The sequence below is a fragment of the Hippocampus bargibanti genome, linkage group LG04 (assembly GCF_051943395.1).
Source record: "Hippocampus bargibanti isolate YZ-2025 linkage group LG04, ASM5194339v1, whole genome shotgun sequence".
Taxonomy (NCBI): Eukaryota; Metazoa; Chordata; class Actinopteri; order Syngnathiformes; family Syngnathidae; genus Hippocampus; species Hippocampus bargibanti.
Genome location: NC_142737.1, coordinates 26,403,240 through 26,418,041, shown reverse-complemented (window position 1 = coordinate 26,418,041; position 14,802 = coordinate 26,403,240). Strand labels below are relative to the sequence as shown.

Here is a 14,802-nt window from a genome sequence, read left to right as displayed (position 1 = left end):
AAGATACAGCTCAAACAACCTTTTGTGATATGTGCGGTTTGTTAAATCACGGTGCAATGGGTTACGGGGTGTTTTGTAGCGTTCAATACCAATTGATCATGAACGCCCTTGAGACATTTGCATTTGCTTGGATAGTCGGACACAGACATAATGAGCAGACAATGACAGACATTTTAAAAATACGTTTTTATCCCGGAAAACCGTTTTAAACAGAACCGCATTTAGCTATATTTAGCAACTCCGTGTATATCAGGGCTCATCTTCAAATTCAGACCTTACCTTGTCTTACATCGTTACGAGTGTGAGAACAGTGACCGTGAGATTCAGTTATATAAACAAAACAAATGAACACACGAAACCTCGGTGGAAAGTGTTTGTCCAATCACAAGGGCACGTCATAATTTCCGGGGCAACCTGAACGCGTCTGTCAAACAGCTCCAAGCAAGTAGACTCGGGTGTCCGGGGACAGACGAGCAAAGTTGAAAGAAGCAAACTTTTTAAAAGAAAGCCAAATAGAGGGGAGGGAAAGTCCTCAAACGAAGCACGACCTTCTTAAAACGCAGTATCTTCCTTATGTGTTGCTTCCTGTTCCCACGGCTCATATAAAGCCTCTCGCGAGCGTAAATGCAGTCGATCCAGGACAGCTGCCGCGCCACCACAACTCAACACAGACACCAGCGAAATGGTGAGTCAGCTGTCAATCGTTAATATCTACCTGTACCCTACCTGTCGTCTCACGCCAAGACCACCTCGCTTTACTGGGAAATTTTGATAGGCTCCCAAATTCCCTTCAATGTCTTTTAATCGTGCTTGAAACTCTTTTTTCACTGTAACGTTTGGTATTATTACATTGGTGGAAAGGGGAGAACTTAAACAAGTTACTGTAAATGTCCTTATCTTGTTTTCTTCATGGACCATGTCGTGGCCACGAATGAAATACTTTACAGTAATATAGTCGGCCTACGTACTCAGCAAAATTAGAGGTTTTACTCCTATAGGAGTAACTACACTACAGTACGTGTGTTATTGTAAGCTACTATAACTGCACTAACTTAAAGAAAACTAAAAACAGCACTGGAATGGTTTAATCACAATGTATTGAAAATAAGTTTTCAAGAAATGGATAGTAAGTAACGAAATAAATGAATAAATACACAAATAAATTAAAATGCTACCATGAAAAGAAAAAAAAATAACATTCTGGATTTTGTAAAAATAACAGTTAAACAGGTTGTATTCGTTGCAATCTAGCATGTTCAGTATTTTCATTTATTTTTATTTTTTACTCAGATATTTGTACTTCAGTATTTATTTTGTCACTACTCTTCCGACTTTTTATATTTGAAATAACATATCTATACTTCTCATTTTGAAAATAGGCTTGCTGCAGATTTCAACTGTCTGTGTAAAAAAACAAATATAATTTACGTCAAGCAAGGTTGAGGTCTCAAGTGTCTGCTTTTGACTGATTAAAATATTGGAATCAAGACAACAGATACAAAGAAGGAAGGTATTCCTTATCCATCACTTTTTATGTGAATCAGGATAAAAAAAACATACAAGAAAAATATGTTTTTAGTTGTTATTGGCTAATTCATGTTATTTGTTGCTCAGTTCACAATGTGAGCAAAGCTAAGGCATGAAATAACACGATGCGGGTGTGGTTTCCCTGTACACGCAGCATTATGGCAGGTAATGTTGGCAGCAGGGACAGAGGGAGGGAGCAAAGGAAGGAAACAAGAACGGGAACTCGAATTGGCAGCAGTTCCAATGTTAAGAAGTTGACAGCTTCAATTAAAACAATCTATGTTCCTTCTCTTGCTGCCATTTAGCTGTGGTAACATTTGGGAGAAAATGGCACCGTGATGGCTTTGGTTCATTTCATCCTAACATTTATAAAAGCGTGTGGTTTACTCTTGTTGCCCAATGCCGTTGGTTTGTGGCAGGAAATGACACTGAATTATGAACTGTTTTGCTGCTCTTGTTTCCCCTCACTGTCAGCTTCTAAGATGTCGGCTTCCTCTCTTTCTCACAATGCAGATGTCAAAGGGTCGTCGTACTAATTACACGTTCAGTGCTCCCATTGCAAGTTTTCGGAAGACACTGCCAACCTCTCCAACTGTTGTTGCTAACACTGTGCAGAGATGAGTCAAAAACTGGTTTGACTTCATTTTGATGTCTAAAAACATTACATTTTCCCTTTCAGATTTTAATTTTTAACCAAAGGCCTAATAATCATTATTTAATCTTATTGTCTTTTTGGTTTTGTGAAAGTTGGTTTTGGCTTGTTTCCAATCCCAACATAAAATTAAATGGTTATTCTAAACATTCAGAAAAGGGTGCGCAAAAATGAGATGTAGCTTTTACCTTTGATTAATGATGGCAGGAGCAGTATAAGATTTACTCTTACAGGGTCTATTTTTTAGACTTCCAGACTTTCAAGTTGAGCCTCAGATTGAGGAGGAGCAGTGTGGTTTTCGTCCCGGCCGTGGAACGGTGGACCAGCTCTACACCCTTCGCAGGGTCCTCGAGGGTGCATGGGAATTCGCCCAACCAGTCTACATGTGCTTTGTGGACTTGGAGAAGGCGTTTGACCGTGTCCATCGTGGAGTTCTGTGGAGGGTGCTTCGGGAGTATGGGGTACAGGAGCGCCTGATACGGGCCGTTCGGTCCCTATATGACCGATGTCAGAGTCTGGTTCGCATTGCCGGCAGTAAGTCGTAATCGTTTCCAGTGAGGGTTGCGCTCCGCCAAGGCTGCCCTTTGTTACCGATTCTGTTCATAACCTTTATGGACAGAATTTCTTGGCGCAGCCGAAGCGTTGAAAGGTTCCGTTTTGGTTGCCTCAGCAAAGCATCTTTGCTTCTTGCAGATGATGTGGTACTGTTGGGGCCTTCAAGCGGAGCTCTCCAACTCTCTCTGGAGCGTTTCGCAGCCGAATGTGAAGCGGTTGGGATGAGAATCAGCACCTCTAAATCTGAGACAATGGTTCTCAGTCGCTAAATCTGAGACAATGGTTCTCAGTCGGAAAATGGTGGAGTGCCCTCTCCGGAACGGGGAGGAGATCTTGCCTCAGGTGGAGGAGTTTAAGTATCTGGGAGTCTTGTTCACAAATGAGGGTATGACGGAGCAAGAGATCGACAGGCGGATCGGTGCGGCGTCTGCTGTGATGCGGACTTTGTACCGATCTGTCATGGTGAAGAAGGAGCTGAGCCAAAAAGCAAAGCTCTCAATTTACCGGTCGATCTACATCCCAACCCTCATCTATGGTCATGACCTATGGGTTGTGACAGAAAGAACGAGATCCCGGATACAAGCGGCCGAAATGAGCTTTCTCCGTAGGGTGTCCGGGCTCTCCTTTAGAGATAAGGTGAGAAGCTCGGTCATCCGGGAGGGGCTCAGAGACGAGCCGCTTCTCCTCCACATAGAGAGGAGCCAGATGAGGTGGCTCGGGCATCTGATTAGGATGCCCCCTGGACGCCTCCCTGGTGAGGTGTTCTGAGCATGCCCCACTGGCAGGAGACCCCGGGTACGACCCAGGACACGCTGGAAAGACTATGTCTCCCAGCTGGCGTGGGAACGCCTCGGGATCCGCCAGGACGAGCTCGAAGAAGTGGCTGGGGAGAGGGACGTCTGGGCTTCCCTACTGAAGCTGCTGCCCTCGCGACCCAACTCCGGATAAGCGGCAGAAAATGGATGGAGGGACTTTCAATCAACTTAATTTATGAAAAGTAACACCGGGAACATAACATTTTCTGACTCTGAATCTGAATTCTGACTAATCGGCCATGTTTCTGGATCTGCTCTGTATGTGTTTGCGAAGCAGAATGGGAAAAGCAGATTGCAGCAGGCCCAGGAGGATGCAGAAGAGGTGAAGGACATCATGCTGGACAACCTGAACAAGGTGGATGAGCGATCTGGAAAACTGGGTGACCTGGAGGACAGAGCTGATGAACTCCTAAGAAAGGTTGGCAGGCAGTCTTCCCAAAAGTCATCACTATCATATTGTTTTGCACCGCACGACTTCCGCTTTGCATTAGCAAAATTCCATTGGTCAATGATGTCATGAACCATTTCGACAGGTGTCAGTGTAGCCAAAAAAGGCCATGTCAAATTGATCGTTTATAAATACAGATAAGGTGTGGCTGGAGAGGAAAACAAATGTACAATTTACATCCTGATGGTGCTTTTATGGTGCTATTTTTGGAGAGGTATTTCCTTTTGTTGAGATGAATGAAGTGAACGGGTCTCCCTGGGTATAACCAAGCAAGCGCAGGATATGCCATGAGGCCAGTGTTTGTCCGGGGGTCAATGGGGAGGGGGTCACATCGTTGCCACATCCTCTGTTGGGTGGTATTATGTCACAATATTGAATAGGGCAGATCCCGTGATTACACTCAGTCTTCAGGATCATATGGATGAGGAGAACAGCTCCTAGGGTTCACACCAACGTTTTTATTCCAACAGTGGCTCCAAAGACTGTTGCTCAGAGTACAGTATTATTGCCTTACAATAATCTCAGCACGACAACGCATTGCTTTGCTCAATGCACATGGAATAAAACCAAAACAGTTCCCAGGTGACTATATTTCACGATTATTATATATATATATACAGTAAAGTCTCGTTATATCGATATCGGATATATCGATAGTCCCGGTTATATCGATACTATTTCTCTGCACGCACGGAGAAAATTACATGCCAACAGGGTCGGATATATCGATAGTCCCTGTTATATCGATATTTTTTCGGACTCCCTTGAATATAACGAGACTTTACTGTGTGTATATATATATATATATATATATACCTCCCTCTCGATCTCTATCTCTCTTTACCGATCTATCTCTCTCTGTATCTCTCACTACTGACGATGGCACACTACTGACGATGTGTCCCAAATTCACAACCTCCCATCCCTGAGGCACAGCTCCCACACCACTCTCAACATCAAGGCTAATCTCATGTGAGGACCATCCATTGGCACAAATGGACAGAATAACATCACGTCCAGTGTTTCATGATTTGCATACATACATACATACATACATATATATATATATATATATATATATATATATATATATATGTGTGTGTGTGTGTGTATATGTATATACATGTATATATATATTGGATCGGATTTGCCTTTATTAGTCTCACAGTGGAGAAATTTACATTTCACAGCAGCACACACATATATATATATATTTATATATATATATATATATATTTATATATATATATATATATATATATATATATATATATATATATATATATATATATATATATATATATATATATATATATATATATATATAGTAAAGTCTCGTTATATCGATATTCAAGGGAGTCCGAAAAAATATCGATATAACCGGGACTATCGATATATCCGACCCTGTTTGCATGTAATTTTCTCCGTGCGTGCATAGAAATAGTGGCGGTCCGTGCATTTCACACCTCGGCCTTCAGTGAAGTCCTACTTAGTCCTACTTGAACAAATATCCCTCGTAATACCATAATATATGACACAACGGCTGGAGATATCATTTACAAAAGCACACGCACGCAGTACTGGGCGTGGCATCACCTTAATCGTCTACAACACAGGCTGTTTTCCTTTCCGGAGCAATTACACATCAATAAATCTGCATCAGCAATTAGAACTTGTCACCATACGTGATACTGCAAACACTTAAAAATAAAAGGAAATTTAAAATCATTTGTCCACAAAGTTTTATTAAGTCCACCAAGAATATGCAATCTTTAACAAGATTTTACGCTAAATTACAAAATGTCAGTTTAATATAAGAAAAACAACAAGACGTTCACTACAAGACGAACTATTTGTTGAAAATAAAAGTAAACAAATCTTTTTCATTTGTTCTTGAGAATAGGCCTACATGCGACAGCGAGTTGTCCTCTCCTTCAGCCATTGTGGGTTAAAAAAGCGAGTAGATATACTTGGTTTTTCTGCAAAAGTTTCCGGGTCTGATCTGTTCTAGCTTGGTTGATTTGCATAGCGCTGCCTCCGCTGAGGGCTGAGGTAAAGTGAGTATCCAATCACAGTACGCGTACATGTCATGTTCAACGCGAGGCCCTCTAGCTGGCTTTACTGTGCCAACTCGTGATCTGATTGGCTATTGCAACTATATATCAACTACATGTGCCCGTTCATGTACAGCGCACAGACGCCCTCACTGTTGATTCTGAAGGCGTCGGTTAGATTTCATATAGCCTGGCGACACAAGCTAGCTGAATTCTGATTGGATTAAAAACTCTGACCTAAAACTACAATACTGAAAGGAGCATAACCAAATGGATATAATATAACATCAAGAAAACAGTATGTAGAATAATTATATATATTTAGAAAAAATACGGTTACTACGGTGCTCTTTTTCATCTCCCGCTGGCCATTTTGCTATGTTTATATCGATACACGGCATCGGTCGCGCCATCGGTCGCGCCATCGGTCGACTTGGTCACGTGAGTTTGTTACGTGACCAGCTCCTGTGTAGCAGAGCCATTTTCATTTTCAGACGCCAGCTCGTGTGTAGCAGACGAGATTGAAGTGTTTGTGTTAAAAGGTAAAAATGGGAAGCAGAAGATTGATGACTTTTTAAAATTGCATACATAATACAGTAAGATGTAAGCGTTGCAGTTTCCCTGTTGTGTTATGTACATGCTTTTTTGTTACACACCCAGTTTATATATATATATATATATATACAGTAAAGTCTCGTTATATCGATATTCAAGGGAGTCCGAAAAAATATCGACATAACCGGGACTATCGATATATCCGACCCTGTTTGCATGTAATTTTCTCCGTGCGTGCATAGAAATAGTATCGATATAACAGGGACTATCGATATATCCGATATCGATATAACGAGACTTTACTGTATATATATATGAATTCAGTAAGATTACTGTCAAATTTATTATCTTTTTCTTATGCAGGGGTATGTGTGTACATGTATGAGTGCTTTGATGTGTAAAAGTAAACATTTCATCTCATGGTTGGGCGGGCTTGTTGGTCATTTGAGCTGTTGCTGGAATGCAATTGATAGAATGATACATCGAGCTGAAAATCTGTCACAACTCTTTCAGCAACAGTTGTTTGTTTGTTCGCCAGGCTTGTATCAAAAGGCAACATAAATATAACCTTCCATGTCTCTCTTTTCTTTTATCCAGAGTAGAGCCTTTGAAAAGAAATCCAACCAGGTGAAGGAAAAAACAAGATGGAAAAATAAGAAGCTGAAAATAGTGGTCATTGCAGCTGCAGTGGTCGTTGTCCTTGTCATAGTTGGAATCATCATATACTCTGCAACATAACACACTTCTGCCAGCAATCCTGGATGGATAGATGGACGCAAAGTGAGCGAATGAAACTGTACAACCTGAGGTAGACTAAAATGAAATGTCCAGGAGCATTTTGCTTGGATGATGACGCCTGTGCTTACTCTGCATTTAAGTATATTTATGGGACTCTGTTCAGTCTCACTCATTGCTAAGAGATCATGGTACCATTAAGAGCTGCTTCTTTTCTTTTTCCACGATTCGTACCGGTTATGTTGCATCCAGCCCATGTTGAAAAGAAAGATGCTAACTTTGACCATTTTAACCATAGTTTGTTAAAGATCTATATCAATTGTCCACACCTATGTAGAAAACACATTTGTGTTTTGAATTAAACAGCGTTTACTGGGTTTTTGTAAGTTATCAAGTGACTTGCTGCATAAGATGTGGCGTCACCGTTGGGCACCGCAACTTTAATGTGTTTCAATTCATTGATCTCCTTGATGTGCCTCTCACCCTGACGCATATCACACGCTTGAAAATGGTATAAAAGCAGCTGTCGTGGGACAGAGAGAATCAGACTCATGTCGGACTCACAGACTCAAAGAGACTTGCAAAGACCCGCACAGGCACGCCCGGCTTATGCCGGGCGTCGGACGGACATCACGGCACGACTTGCTCGACTCCACGCCACAATCAAGTTCTGCGCGTCACCTGCCTGGGAGATCTGACAACGAACCTCCTTACAAATAAAGAGAACCATCAAACTCTTTAATGTCAATATCAACCCGAAGCAGATATTTGATTTCAATTCCATTTTAATTCACAATTGTGTTGCTTTGTGTAAGCGGGTTCGATAGATGATACCACATCTGGATATAGTTATGGTTCTTTCGTAAAACTGCCGTCTCGTGCGCAGGGAGAAGGCAATTGGCATGTGAGCCTCTTAGACTCTCGCACGACTGACTCGCAGCAGCTCGGGCACAGTTTGGTTTTACGATTTGCTCATATCATTACAACGTTCACATTTAGGAACTTCAAACCGTTTTGGCGACATGATAGTGACCACTGCTGGCCGATGTAGATAGTGCACATTTATTAAATTCTGCAGAACGAGAGCGTATCATGTCATATCAGTTTTTGTACATGGGTGTATGCAGCACTCAAACAACACTAAATAATGAAAAGATGAGAGAGAGAGACGGAGATCAGTCATTAATGAAAATAAATTGGAACTGAATTACATTCTCACTTGTCTGTACACCGTAAAAAACACATTTGGCTAATCTCCCATATAGCATGAGTTATTATTATTAATATAATTGTCATGTTTCACCATCTGTATTTTTTAATGCACTTGTCGTAATATGACAAGAATACACTCGAAAAGCGATTGCTCCTGCGAGTCCTCATCCGGTAGTGACGAGTGCGTAATGGCAATTCCGGCTCTTTTTGAGAGCCCGTTCTTTTGGATCGGCTCAAAAAAAGATCCGGCTCTTTCGGCTCCCAAATGGATCTTCATTTTTTTTGTTGTTTAAATTAATTTACTTCTAAAAAAATAGTGCAAAATTATACGTAAAAAAACTGCCAAGGTAAAATTCATATAAGTATCTGTATCAATATAAGTTTAAAAAATGTGTATGGCTTTATTTCTATTCTTCTGGACATAAAACATGGAGTACGACATAAAAATAAAATTAAGAACAGTACAAAAACCTATCTCAAAACAAGGACAACAAAAACTATCCATGTACATTCCTAACCTTTTAACTATATACAGTAAAACAGCATAAGTAAGCCTTGATTATCACACAACAAATGCTAAATTAAAATTTGTATAACAAAAAGACAAAAGCATACCTGCCAACTTTTGAAACCAGAAAAGGCGAGTGATATACCGAGGTCCAGAGGCCGCAGGCCCCGGTCGGTCCACGATTTGTAACCTTACAGATACTTAAAATGATGCTAAAACACCATACAAATGTTGATCAGTGTCAAAGATATACTTGTGAAAAAATACACATATTCCAACTTGTCAATCATGAAAATATCATGTTTGCTACTATTTTAAGAAAACACAACTGAAATATTGCACAATAAACTAAACATTTAATAATCAATCTTATTTGAAAAGTACAATGAATTGTAAGGCATTGTTAGTAACTTCAAATATGCACATCTAACCGACATTCCACTGACTAAAATAGCTATCAACAAACTCGCGACCTATCAACTAATACGTTTTCCCTGTATTGTACACGTTTTTTAAATCATTTCAAATAATGTATGGCGTACTACAACTTTTATACGGGCTTTTTAAAAATTGTGAACCGATCTTACAAAAACCATTTTGGCTCAAATCAGGTTTGTCTCAACTGCTGGTAGCCAACGACAATGCTGCTGGCAATCGCCACTATTGTCACGGCAAACCAGCAAAAGTAATCCTCAATCGTATGTCTATATTTTTTTTATTGCTGCGTACGGTCGGATTGATAAAAGCATAACGTGCACATGCGCAGTAAACTGTCTGTTCCACTTGTACACACACATATCCACAGTTTTTTTATAATTTCAAATAATGTATGGCGTACTCCCACTTTTGTACGGGAATTGTAATCATTTATACGGGCAGCTGTTAATTAGCCAAGGTTGACGCGAGTTTGAGTTGAACTCAAATTCGTGTTATTTTAAAATTTTATTGACCGAAGTATCACTCTTGGAAATGCTTGGGAGTACAGGTATTCCTCACGAAACGACTGGAGTTTTCTTTTACTTTTCACACTTTTTGTTGATTTTTCCCTGGAAGATGCCATTAAACGACAATGGTAAGAACCATGCTAACCATTGAATCTCGTGTTTTGAATGTTCAGTACTTATTATTTTGACGATTTCATCCGTAACGGGATAATGAAAACTGTAATTTTTACTGCAAAACTGGAGTAGTTGGCAGGTATGCAAAAGCTGCATCCAGGTCAAAGTTTCATCTAATCCAGGGGTCTCAAAAGTCAGTCCTCGAGGGCCGCTGTCCTGCCTGTTTTCCAGCTCTCCCAGGAGCAACGTACCGGATTCAAATCATCAGGATCATTTTGATGCTGCTTCAGAGATGGCTGATGAGCTGATCATTTGAATCAGGTGCGTTGTTCCTGGGAGAGCTGGAAAACGGGCAGGACAGCAGCCCTCGAGGACACAACAGTTGTATTTGAGAGTTTACACCCATTGTTTTTGGAAGTTTAAATGTGCAAGACAGACTTCACATTGTTCTATTTATCTTTGTTTACATGAGAGCAAAGTGAGTATAAGTGTGGATGTTAAGAAACAGTTATTTTGTACCCTCATTTTGTGCAATGCTGTAATATTCATTATCAAGATAAATGATGCATATTGCTGGATGTTGAGTGGTTATGGCAACCCAGCCACAACGCTACATCCGGTCCTTTGACAGCGATCAAAGTCACAGACTTCTTGTATGACGGCGAGAGAAGCGGTTGCTTTCTGTGCTCCGCAAATAAACATCCTACTTGTACGATCTAAACAAAACACGCTGAAAATCTCAACAGACCAGCGCGTTGACCTCAGCAGAGGTCCCGGGTTCAACTGAAAACAGTGCTTTCTTTGTATAATTTTGACGCTTTTTGAAGTTTGCAACACAATTTTGAAAGGGGGAAAAGCCGCATGGCAGTTGCAGTTTACCCAAGTGCATATGACCACCTACACGCAGTGGGATTTCCCAAACACCCGCATAAACGCTCATTTATGACATGAAACGCGAAAAAATCCACCGTACGTGAGCACGTTGCCATATTTTGTAATTCGTTTAACACACATAAATCAGAACAGACGTGTGCCAAGCAAACACTGTGCGCTATTGCCATATTTTGTGCATTATGAGCAATGCAACGCGAGCGGGACACAAATGCAACAACCGAACATAAAATTACAATTTCCCACCAAAACTGCCGGCGTTCGATAGGCAGCAGAGCCAAGCAGCCTAGGCGTCATTGTAAAAAAACAAAACACTTACTTCGATTCAGCGACTTGAAAACAATCTGCAACAAAAGAGAACGATGGAAAATTAGTATGCGAGGCAGTCAAGGTCTTATGTTCTATTTATTTATGTATTTATATATTATTTATCTATTTATTTTACTTAGACATTAAACTAATTGGAGTTATCCTTTTCTGGTGTCTGAGGAGCGTGATTTGTCTGACGCATGCACGTCCCTTTCCCCACCAAAAAGGCGGAGAAATGGACGTGCATGCGTGTGTGTGTGTGCGTGTGTTTGTGTGTCCCGTCTTTTACACGAATTTTAACGATTCACGTGCGGCTTCAAACGAAGGGAGCGAGGGAGAAGTCAGCTCATCGAGCTGCTCCCTTTGAAGAGTCTATAACTTCAAAGAGCCGCTCCAACAGCCGGTTCGTCCGCGAACGATACATCCCTAGTAGTGACATCTACATGTTCTTCCGCTGGTAGGACCGGCAACATGGCAGCCGACATGCAGGTATGTGTGGTCGGCTTTTTGCATTATGGTCAACTATTTCACGATTATGTGTATGGCATTTGATTATTTGTATGTCACCACGTTTGTTATAGTCTCCATTATATCATCACAATATAGAGGAATGTGTGAAACCTGAGAGAGACACGTGGCCACAATGTATTTAGCCTAATGGCTAATAGCAAAGTGCTACGTAGCCTGAGAATTCCGTTTATAAACAGCTACCTCGGGCGATTAATGCCGTCGAGGCAACGTTTTTTAAGTTAAAAAAACAAAACAAATAACACTCTGGGGAGGAAGTTAACGTCTTTTGGACCATCATCTAAATTTCTGGACATCAGTGAGCTTATATATATCTATATATATCTAGATATATATAGATATTATACCTGTATATAGATATATGCTTTTGCTTTTTGAATGTTGCTGTCCCGATGACCATTTTGTGTTTGGGAGCCTTTTACTGAGCATCTTCATATTTATTAAGTTCATAGAGTTGCTTGTTCCATAGCCACAAGGGGACATAAGCCAGTGTCTTGTGCCGGTCCCAAGCCCAGATAAATGTATATACAGTGGTACCTCGGTTCTCGACCATAATCTGTTCCAGAACCCTGTACGAAAACCGATTTGTTCGAACACCGAAACAATTTTTCCCATTACGAATAATGTAAATCGTTTTAATACGTTCCAACACCCTGAATGTTTACCTTTTTAGTACAGTATTTTATACATTATTTTATGCATGAAATTGCACATTAAAATGCTGACCAACACATAAAAAGCAATGTATATCTCAGAAAATGTTAAGCAAAATGGCAAAGACACAAATAACATAAACATAAATGTAACCCAGGCTAATTGTACATTCGGAAAGAAAAGAATTATGAATAGGATTTTTTTACCTTTGTGGTGGTCAGCAGAAGGCGCAGGTGGACGGAGGAAGGAAATTTATTGTTTGGAAGGAGTCCCCTTCCATAAAAACTTCGTGGAGCTCTTCTGTCTGAGGGGTGCTCACACGTTCAAATCTCTTTGCTTCTGTCACGTACGAGTTGACAGGGGGGGGGCGGGGCTGCCTCTCCCGGCCGTTCTCCACCCGCTGTCAATTCTCTAATCACGGACACGGGGCATTTATACGGTTCGCGATCACCTCGCCAATGCCGGATGATTGACTCAACTCGCCACCGTACCTGGACTCTTCCTTTGATGCGCGAGTGTATCCGGTCCAAGGTATTTTCCCTGTGTCCCGTAGATTTATGTCATCATCCGGGATTGCGTAATTTTGCACCCTCGTGTGCCATTTGCTTTTTGGCGTTGTAAGCGGGTCGGATCACCCCCTGCCTTCCTACTCGCTGTGTTTTCTTTTATTTGTGAATAAACATCCTGCTTGGTTAGTACATCTCTGCCGCCTGCTTTGGGATCCCAAACGTTCCGACGAGTCAGCTGCCGTCACTCTCGCTCGGAACGTGACAGCTACGGATGACTCGGCTACAGGATGTTCTTTTAGCTATACAATGACACTTGCTCTCACTCCCACAGCCACATCACTAAATTTCACAGCCTCCTTATTCTTTAATATCGTACTGATCGTAGATTTCGCCATGCTGTATTCCCTAGCCAGATCAGACACTTGCGCACCTCCTTCATATTTTGTGATTATTTCTTTCTTAAATGCAATAGTTGTACGCAATACTTTTCTTTTTTCACTTGTAGCAGAACTATATATATATATATATATATATATATATATATATATATATATATATATATATATATATATATATATATATATATATATATATATATATATATATATATATATGCCACTTAGCAGTTTTTTTGACAACGATACTAGTGCAGCGTGTTCTACCGGAAACAAATTCCTTGTGTGTTCTACATACTTGGCAATAAAGATGATTCTGATATATATATATATATATATATATATATATATATATATATATATATATATATATATATATATATATATATATATATATATATATATACAGTAAAGTCTCGTTATATCGATATTCAAGGGAGTCCGAAAAAATATCGATATAACCGGGACTATCGATATATCCGATCCTGCGCCGAACTGCATTAAACAAAAGCCGCCAAAAGAGGGCAGCCAAGCGCCATATAAGAAACGGAGCTGGCCATTAGCTCCCTTTTTTTTGGGTGAGAGATGTTCACCAAATGTTGCCTCAAAATGGCACATATAATTCTTTAATGATTGTAAACATGTATGCTTTAATCTTCAGAACTACAGTGTATTTGACACATATTCATAACTGGATGTGTAACAAGAAAGCATATTATCCGAATGTGAAGCCATTGTTTGGATTCACAAGCAATGCAAGACGTCTTGGCGTGAAGTCATTTTTATTTGCATTTGAATAAAAAGTGACATCGGCTGTCCTTTAATACACAGTATGGAATGTTAATAATTTTCAAAATCATCGCGCTTCAGCAGACAAAACAAGAAACATTGTTGCAAAAAAACGATTGCATTCATATACAGTACAGTGGGCATGTACATAACACAACAGGGAAACTGCAACGCTTACATCTTACTGTATTATGTATACAATTTAAAAAAGTCATCAATCTTCTTCTGCTTCCCATTTTTACCTTTTAACACAAACACTTCAATTTCGTCTGCTACACACGAGCTATGTATGTATATATATTTATATCTATATGTGTGTGTAAAGGAAAAGGTGTGTGTGTGTGTGTATATATATATATATATATATATATATATATATATATATATATGTGTGTGTGTGTGTGTGTGACGGGTGTCACAACAGTGACTGTCTTCATCTCCACGATGCTGCCGTATTTATGAAGACGAGACGCGTGGATGTGTCTTTTTATTTCTTTTATTTCTGCAACAGAAGGGATGGGTGAAGTCGCATGGGTGAAGTCGCATGGGTTTCGTCTTGTGATTAACCTGAATCTCCTCGAGATTGTTCTCAAATGCAAAACATTGTA

At 40.2% G+C, this 14,802-nt stretch overlaps 2 protein-coding genes across 3 annotated transcripts in view; both read left to right on the top strand.

The window, feature by feature from the left end:
* Nucleotides 1-421: 421 nt before the first annotated feature.
* On the top strand, nt 422-8,089 carry vamp5 (vesicle-associated membrane protein 5). Of its 2 annotated transcripts, none has more exons than XM_088994928.1 (3): nt 422-685; nt 3,824-3,967; nt 7,204-8,089. In XM_088994928.1, exons 1-3 carry the CDS (start codon nt 683-685, stop codon nt 7,342-7,344), a joined length of 288 nt encoding a protein of 95 aa, XP_088851054.1. In that variant the 5' UTR covers nt 422-682; the 3' UTR covers nt 7,345-8,089. The 2 variants fall into 2 exon arrangements, with proteins under 2 accessions (XP_088851054.1, XP_088851055.1); XM_088994929.1 differs by having other exon boundaries at nt 426-685; nt 3,827-3,967.
* A 3,690-nt stretch (nt 8,090-11,779) lies between these two features.
* gcn1 (GCN1 activator of EIF2AK4) overlaps nt 11,780-14,802 on the top strand; it is a 40,802-nt gene continuing 37,779 nt past the window's right edge. The window contains exon 1 of the mRNA XM_088994927.1: nt 11,780-11,808. Coding sequence (XP_088851053.1) covers nt 11,791-11,808 — 18 coding nt within the window. The 5' untranslated portion in view covers nt 11,780-11,790. The remainder of the gene's footprint in view (nt 11,809-14,802) is intronic.

Excerpts from the sequence above, each read along its gene's own strand:
- vamp5 (XM_088994928.1), top strand. Across the intron at positions 3,968-7,203 it reads CTGATGAACTCCTAAGAAAG|AGTAGAGCCTTTGAAAAGAA; the intron begins GTTGGCAGGCAG and ends TCTTTTATCCAG.